Source organism: Hibiscus syriacus, unplaced genomic scaffold (assembly GCF_006381635.1).
Source record: "Hibiscus syriacus cultivar Baekdansim isolate YM2019G1 unplaced genomic scaffold, ASM638163v2 tig00111427_pilon, whole genome shotgun sequence".
Taxonomy (NCBI): domain Eukaryota; kingdom Viridiplantae; phylum Streptophyta; class Magnoliopsida; order Malvales; family Malvaceae; genus Hibiscus; species Hibiscus syriacus.
Genome location: NW_024063088.1, coordinates 330,271 through 339,381, shown reverse-complemented (window position 1 = coordinate 339,381; position 9,111 = coordinate 330,271). Strand labels below are relative to the sequence as shown.

Genomic DNA, 9,111 nt, shown 5'->3' with positions numbered 1-9,111 from the left:
TTTAATTTTTCTATTTTGAGAGGAGTTTGAAAATTTTAAGCTCTCGAGCTTTCTAGTTGAGTCAAGCTTCAATTTTTTTATTTTGAGTTCTAGTCGAGCTTGACAATTTTATGCTCGCGAGTTTTCAAGTTGAGTCGAGCTTAATTATAAAACTTTCGAGTCGAGCTTAGTAATACTTGAGCTCGACTCGTTTACAACCCTAGATTGTACTACATCTCTTTCTAGGTAAAGTACCCAAATGGTCTCCCAACTATATGATACTATTTTGTTGAGTCCACTGATTATTAAAAGTTACAAAATGGTCTTTCAACTATAGAGAGTTGCTTTGTCGAGTCCATCGGCTATTAAAAGTTAGAAAATAATCACTTGACTATTCATTATATTCTAAACTCGTCATTTTTTGTTAAAAAATTAACGATCAACTAAGTTGGATGTTAACATGCTGATTGAGATATGATAGTCATTTGAGATTATGAGATCAAATTTTATCATATTTTAGTTCATATGTTAATGTCTAGCTCAGACTACCGTTAAATTTTTAACAGAAAATATTAGTTTGAGGGACTCAACAAAGCAATTTCCTATAGTCAGAAGATCATTTTTTAATTTTTAATAATTAGAGAACTCAATACAATAGTATCCTGTACTCAGAGGATCATTTGTGTATTTTACCCCTTTTTTTTATCACATGCTTAAATCCAATATAGTTTCCCCGACCCTCTATAAATATATAAAACACTGCCACTCCCCTTTCGTAACAAGTCTGAAATTTCCAAAGCTCCTCAAGAAAAAAAAATGGCAATATATTCCTTTATTCTGCTCTTGCTTTCCCTTGTATACACCAGTTGTGAGGCCAGATCTCCAGTCGCTGCAACCTCTCGTGCCTCGAGTTTCGTCAAGGCTTCATGTAGTACCACTAAATACCCAGCCCTTTGCATTCAGTCTCTGGCTGCGTCTGCTCCTTCCATCCAGCAGAGCCCACGGCAACTGGCTCAGACAGCCCTGTCGGTGAGCCTGGACAGGGCTAGGGCCACACAGGCATTCGTCTCCAAAATGAAGAAATTCAAGGGGCTTAAGAAGAGGGAATACGAAGCAATCAAAGATTGTATGGAAGAGATGAGTGAAGGGGTGGACAGGCTGAGCAAATCGGTGCAAGAGCTGAAGCACATGGGGCAAGCCAAGGGTCAAGATTTCTTGTGGTACGTCAGTAACTTGGAGACGTGGGTTATGTGAAGATACTAATTTTTTATCCATTTGTTTTTTATTTTTATTAATATTATTATTATTTTACTATTATTATTATTATTTTATTATATTATTATTATTATTATTATTAATATTATTATAAAAAACATGCCCAAAAAATAGAGCCCATCAAACCGAAGCCCATTTTACAACCCAGATCCAGGAGCCCAAGGGAAACCCTAAACCCAACTAGGATTTCATCTCATGCCTCAGCCGCCAGCTACTCCTTATCGTTGGATCTGGAGAGATCCAACGGCCACCAATGCACCAGATGAAAACCTTAGGGTATGATACCCTAGGGCCACGTCGCCGCTACTGATGCTTCCAGAACGTCCACGCAACGCCGCCTCTGTCAAGTGCCTCGTCCAGCTGGTGCCGACACTCCTCCAGCTACTGCTGCCGAAGTCTCCAGATGGCCACCCATGTCAATGCCTTATGGTGAGTCACCACATAGTTTGGTGACTCACCACCAAGAGCTCTATTATCCGGTCCAAGGCAAGCTCGGTGGTGGTTATAAAACCACCAAACCTACGAAAGGAAGAGAACAGAGAGCAACCCAAGAGAACAGAAAGCAAGAAACGACGAGAAAAAAAAACACAAACAACGACCACAACAACAACAGCAACACCAACAGCAAACAAGAAGAGAAAAACCGAAGGAAAAATTAAGGAAAGACGAACTTACCCCGGAGAGACCAAACGACGCCGGAAAATTTTGTGTAAACCGAGGTAAACCTTTTGTTTTTGTTTAGATCTACGTCTATTGAAAGAGTTTTAAGAGACAAAAAAACTAGAATTGGGTTTAGGGGAAATAGAGGTTTGGTTTAGGCTATTTTTCCAAATTTCGGCCACCGTGGCGGGGATCAGAGCCGAAATTCGGTGGCCGGCCGGGATCAGTTACTCTCCGGCGTGAGAAATGTAGAGAGAAGCCAGGGAGTTTCTCTCTGTTAGAGAGAGAAAGGAAAATATAAAATGAAAAAAAATTGGCCTAAAAGGCCGTTTAAAGGGTATTTATACCCTCACCAAAACGACGTAGTTTTTGTGAGGGGCATATGTGTAATTTGGGGAATGAGCAAACCATGTGCGTAGTCCTTTTTATTTTATAAAACTCTATTTTGGTCACCCGGATCAGATTTTTGCATATATTAATTGTGTAATCGAATTTTATTTAGTTATAATTTAGTCATTAACTTTATTTATATAATATTTAGGGTAAATACTCATTCAGTCCCTTATAATTTTGATATTTTTTTTTAGTCTCGTGTTAAATATTATGGTTACATTACAGTGTTATTTATTATATTTCATAATACTTTGAATTAGAGCTTTTAATTTTAATTTGTTACATTTTAATCATTAATTTTCATTTTTGGCCCTAAATTTTTAATAATTTTCAATTTAATATTATTACTTTTAATTTTTTTATTTTTATTTTGATTATTATTATTATTATAATTTTATTTTGTTTTATTATTATTTTTTATATATGTTTAAATTATTATTTTCATTATTATTATCTCAAGTCATATAAATATAAATATATAATATTTATTTATTCTAATTTTCTATTAAAATCCTATTTATAAATTTAATTTTATAAATTAATTTTTATTAAAATAATCATATTTTAATATATATTTATTTTTCAATATTAAGAAATGACAGTCTTAAAGCAACTGAATGTCCATTTTCTGATATTTTTAAATAAATAAATATCTTACTTTTATATATTAATCTATTTTTAAATTATTTTTAGATAAATGTTTTATTAATATTTATTATTTTTTTAATTTTGAGAAATTGGCTGTCTTAAAGAACCTAGAAGTCCTTATCTGATATTTCTAAGTAAATAAATATCTTATTTATAAAAATAAAGATATATATATATATTAATATATTTTTAAAATTATATTAACAAATTTGAAATATCAGTATTATAAATTAAATATATTTTTGAAATTTTAAATTTCCAATAATAGAGACAAGTTATAATTAATAAGTACCAATTTTGAGCGTTATAGGGGTGCTAATCCTTCCTTAAACGTAATCGACCACGAATCCCTTTTTATTTCTAAAAATAATGAATTTTTGGTTAAACGCGGATCAATTTATCATTTAGTTGATGTTTTCTTAAAAACTCTTTTAAAAGATTATTTTTAGGTATTTGACCTACCTAACCCAAAGTGTCAATGGCGACTCCCAAAATATTTTATTTTAAATCAAAATCATTTATTTATTCATTTTAATTTTCCCGCCAAGTAAAAATTCATGCCCGGGCGAAAACCGGTTACGACAGCTTGGCGACTCCACTGGGGACCTGGTCAAGCTTTGAAATTAATTATAAATTGTCTCTATTAAATAGAAATTAAAAATTGATATATTTAATTTATAATTCTTTCTTTTCAAAATTTTATATATACTTATTATTTTCATAATATCTACTATTAGTGTTTTTATTTTCAAGTTAAATTTCATTATTTATTTGTTTGTCAAAGGTTTGAATATTTCTCCTCACACACAACACGTGCATTGCATAACATAAGCTTTATAATCAAGCTTGTCCCTTTTAAGTGGAGTGAAAGCGACGTCTTCGTGAGAATTTATTCTCCGTGTCAGACCTAGTAAGTAGCTTTCGGGGTTCATATGCTCTATATCTTCGTGGGAATTTATTCTTCATGTCAGGCATAGAGAAATGTGTCCCCTCGAATTGAACTCAATCCACTTAAGTCTGTAGTGGACTAGGATTGAGGGTTGGCAGCCCAAGGGGGCACTAACAAGGACAATTCGGGTACCTTTACTCTTAGAACTGAAACCCTGCATATAATAAACCTTAGAAATTCTCCTGATCTAAGACAGTACTTAACCTCTGCCCATAGGTTTACACAAAGGAGAAATAAGCTTTAGCTTTTAATTTATTTTATTTTTTTCCTAAATAAATGCATGTGAACTAGTAATCATGCGGTTAGTTTAATTGTTTTCCAAACAAAGCATGGAACTAGAAAGCATGAGGTTAGGATATATTAAATACCGTGATAGATATAATTTCTTTTCTTCCCATTAATTGGTACTGACCAATTTATTTTTTCCATTCTTATTTTTATTTTTCATACATGTTATTTTGCTTTACCTTGTTTATATTGATTTCTTTTGTTTTCATTACATGATCATGGCATAACCAAAAGGTGTTGACTTGAAAGACTGTTCATCAAATTGGAAAGAAATCATAAATGGACAAAAAGTTTTATGATCAAACAAAATATGATGTGGCCAAGGAAAGACATCCTAAGGAAACTCCGAGGATAGAAGCGAGCAATGTACATAGAGATCTTGTTATATTAATACCAAAAGTATTACACAAAGATCCTGCCAGATTGATACCAAAAACAGTCTACGGTAAGAGTATCAGTCGGGACACGTAGAGTAGATGAGGGTTTTATGAAGCTCAAGTATGTTATTTGAAGGATCAAAACAAGAAATTGAGCACAGAAGTGGAAATCATGCATGAAGATTTCCAAAATATCAGTCAAGCCTTTCAAAAAACTGGCATAGGAAACACTCCAGACGAGTGGATAACAGGGGTCACCAAACTGAAAAAGAACTGCAACATATATGAAGATCTTGTCCAAGAACTTTTTGGACAGAAAGGTTCTCTTACAATGGAAAACGAGCAACTCCGAGAAGTGACACAGAAGATGAAGGAAAAAAAGAATGTCATGGAAGAAGCCGCAGTCCAGACAAGCAATATGGCCCATAAGCTAATAGACTAACTTGGCTTTAGAGAAGAAAATGGGAAAGTTATCCCCTATATGAAAAGTTTTGTTGAAGATAGAACTAAAAGTTGTCCCCTATATGTAAAGTTTTGTTTGAAGCATAGAAACTTTTGTGTTCAATGAAATCTGTTATAAGATGATCACTCTTGAGTAACACCTTTTCATACATGCATTTGCATTTTGCATCTTTGCATTTTCATTTTGCATTTCTTGTTTGCTTTTCTATTGCACAATTTTTATTTTTTCTACATTCACATTTTATGCATTTGCATATTTGCACAGTTACATCTATAAACTTACATCATATATGAAAACATTTATTCATTAAAATAAGGATTTCAACCGAAGTGATATTGGTTCTTCCTTGTAGCAAGAACACTTAGCACGATACAAGAAAAATGTCTAAAGAAATTGAGGATAAGCTAGCCAAATTTGAGATAGAGTAAAAAGAGAGGCAGGAAGAATTGAGGAGAAAGTTAGCACAAGTTGAAGCTAATATCGCAAATTCTTATATCGATCTACTGAACAATATGAAAGAAATGATTTGGAAGCACCAGACCACTTAAAAGAGTCTTGTTGAAAACCCCACAAATCCTTTGGGTGTTACACCTGTTCACATTCCTGAGCACACCTCTGTACACCAGGAAATTCAATCACCAGTTTATTTCACTGTTAAGAACTCACAATATCAAGTTGGAGCATCATTCCCCGCTGTTTGTCCTACTGCTTCTGGGTTGAAGCCAAACGAATTTTGTGTTGCTTCTAGAGATACAGTTGAGTCATTTTATGGGTTTGACGCCAAAGAGCTGAGTTTGGTCCTCGAATTAGTTCTCTCACCAAATTTCAAAGTTCCAGATTTTGAAAAGTATTATGGGACCACAGGCCCTTCATATCATATCACTATGTACTGTCATCGTATGACTGGCTATTTGGAGAATGAAAAGTTGTTGATCCACTGTTTCCAAGATAATTTATCGGGGTCTGCATCCAAATGGTATAATCAGCTAAAACGTACTCAAATACGTTCTTGGAAAGACTTAGCTCAAGCTTTTTTAGGTCAATACAAGCACATGACTGATATGGACCCTAATCGAACAATATTGCAAAACATGAATATGAAGTGCAATGAAAGTTTTCGATAATATTCACAATGATGGAAGGACATTGCTTCTCAAGTGCATCCACCATTGACTAAATGAAAGTTCACTACTTTGTTCATCAGTACATTAAAATTTCCCTATATTAATCACATGATAGGGGTTATCCCTAATAATTTCTCTAACATCATCGTGAGTGGAGAAATGATCAAAATGGCTATCAAGAATGGAAAGATAAGAGGCTCTGACAATACATAAGTCGAGAAAGAAGCTAAGGTTAATACAGTAAGGCCTTATTCAGTTAAATATGGTGCCAAACCTTATAGAGTGATCAAGAAGAAAAAGAAAGTGCAGGGTTTTCAATTACCTCTCTTCCACTGTTCGAGAGAAAAATCACATCAAAAAATGCTCTCAGCCAGATTAACTACTCCACGACTTGTTCAATCACAGTGGTCTTCAAATGAGAATTGGACCTATAAGGAGGTTTCTTGGATAAATCAGACTGGAATTCCAAATTGTTCAGCTAAGGTTCCTGGTAAGCTTGAAGGAAATTTCCAAGATCCTTTAGAGCAAGCAATTAAAAAAAGCAAGGTAAAAGAAGAGGTTAAGATTCAATACTCAGAAATCATTGCCTCAACAGAGACTAATGTGACCAAATCCTGCGAAGAATATTGGCTGCAAGAAAATGGGAAAAGAAATCAAAAGGCTCTCATAGAGGTAACTCGAGATTGGCCCATAGGTCTAAGAAAGAATGAGGCAGATATAAACCAGAAGACACCTCAGATACCTATATCAGATTTTTTGAAAACCAATAAGGGAAGGGGAAACTAAGGAGTCAAGTTAATACTATCCAGATGTAGCTGAAATGAACATCCAGAACCCCCTTGTTAGGATTTTCAGAAGCTCGAATCGACAACCGGAACGGTTTGCAAAGAGGGGTCGGAACGGTTTTGTGTTTAGGGAGTAAGGAGATTGAAAAATAGAGAATTGCACAGCGATTTATAGTGGTTCGACTTTCTCAATCAAAGTCTACGTCCACTACTTTAGCTCCTCACCAAGGATTTTCCAACAAATTCACTAATTTGTTCTTTCTTTTGAGGATAAAGAGTAACCTTACAAACTCCCTAGTTTTTTCGGGCTAAACTAGAACCTTTCCCTAGCTTTTACACGGGCTAAGCTAGAACTTTTCCCCTTTACAAAAGGATAAGAAATGTAAACAAGAAAACCTCTCTAAGGTAGGTGTTTACAAAATTGAGCTCACAAGAACAAAATATATACAAGACAAAGATGAAATAAGAATAAAAATTCTTCTCTTGTGTTTGATTGCTTGGATAGTTGTTCTATATTTCTTCAAGTGTCTTTAGCTTGTATTTATAGCTTGGAATGTGTTTGAAGTCATATCTAGCCGTTGGGGATGTTTTGGAGCCGTTTGGGAATGATTTTTCTGCAAAAATAGGCTGCCCAGAATGGGGGGAATCGGTACCCCTTCATAGGGAATCGATACCCCTTCATAATATTCAAATATTATGACCGTTGGGCTGATGAACAGTGAGGGAATCGGTACCCCCTTGGAGGGAATCGGTTCCCCTTTTACATACTGGAATTTTTGAGCCTCGGGGTACTGTTCAAATAGTAAATTACTATTTGAACAGTAAAGCACTGTTTGAACAGTAACCCGAGGCTCAAAAATTCCAGTATGTAAAAGGGGAACCGATTCCCCCCAAGGGGTACCGATTCCCTCACTGTTCATCAGCCCAACGATCATAATATTTGACTATTATGAAGGGGTATCGATTCCCTATGAAGGGGTACCGATTCCCCCCATTCTGGGCAGTCTATTTTTGCAGAAAAATCATTCCCAAACAGCTCCAAAACATCCCCAACGGCTAGATATGACTCAAACAAATTCCAAGCTATAAATACAAGCTAAGGACACTTGAAGAAATAATATAGAACAAGTATCCAAGCAATCAAACACAAGAGAAGAATTTTTCATTCTTATTTCATCTTTCTCTTGTATATATTTTGTTCTTGTGAGCTCAATCTTGTAAACACCTACCTTAGAGAGGTTTTCTTGTTTACATCTTTTATCCTATTGTAAAGGGGAAAGGTTCTAGCTAATCCCGTGTAAAAGCTAGGGAAAGGTTCTAGTTTAGCCCGGAAAAACTAGGGAGTTTGTAAGGTTACTCTTTATCCTCAAAAGAAAGAACAAATTAGTGAATTTGTTGGAAAATCCTTGGTGAGGAGCTAAGGTAGTGGACGTAGACTTTGATTGAGAAAGTCGAACCACTATAAATCGCTGTGCAATTCTCTATCTTTCAATCTCCTTACTCCCTAAACACAAAACCATTCCAACCCCTCTTTGCAAATCGTTCCGGTTGTCGTTTCGAGCTTCCGAAAATCCTAACACCCCTCGCTCACATGAGAGCATTTAGTCGTTCAGAACGATCAAGGAAAGTGATAATCTCTCAAGCGAGAAAAACTTTGAAGGTGTTTCAAGAATCTATCTCAGATTTGTACCCTCATTTGGTTAAAGGCCAATACATTACACCAAGATTGGTGAAAGTGTCACCAAAGCCTTATGCCCATTGCTATGATCAAAATAGTTTTTGTAATTTTCACTTGGGAGTATCTGGGCATTCAACAGGGAATTGTTGGTCACTGTTAAAAGAAATAGAGACACTCGTTGACAAGGGAGTCTTGACACAAGAAATGATCAAGAAATGGGGGGCAAATAAAGATGAAAATCTTGAGCCAAGTACACACCCAACATTCGAGGAATGATAGATGCAAGCTAAATAAACAAGTGGAAGTTATTATCTACCACTGTAGTACTATCTATTTTCAGCATCTTATTTAAACATGTTTTTTGTTCCTTTCTCCGCCGTTTGTGCAATAAATAAACTTGTGTTGCTTTTATGGTTATGAGCAAGGAATTAAATTTTGATCTTGAATTTTTTGAATATTAAGTAGATTAAATATTCTTTTTCAAGAATTATA

At 34.9% G+C, this 9,111-nt stretch overlaps 1 protein-coding gene across 1 annotated transcript; it reads left to right on the top strand.

Moving 5' to 3' along the window:
- Nucleotides 1-764: 764 nt before the first annotated feature.
- LOC120163097 (21 kDa protein-like) lies at nt 765-1,913 on the top strand. Its single transcript, XM_039173108.1, has 2 exons — nt 765-1,224; nt 1,545-1,913. Exons 1-2 carry the CDS (start codon nt 796-798, stop codon nt 1,911-1,913), a joined length of 798 nt encoding a protein of 265 aa, XP_039029039.1. The 5' UTR covers nt 765-795.
- The last annotated feature ends 7,198 nt before the right edge of the window (nt 1,914-9,111 follow it).

What these genes read in the sequence shown, in the direction of transcription:
- LOC120163097 (XM_039173108.1), top strand. Translation starts at nt 796, where the DNA reads ATGGCAATATATTCCTTTATTCTGCTCTTGCTTTCCCTTGTATACACC. An exon ending in TCAGTAACTTGGAGACGTGG is followed by an intron (nt 1,225 to 1,544) that starts GTTATGTGAAGA and finishes ATGATACCCTAG; the next exon opens with GGCCACGTCGCCGCTACTGA.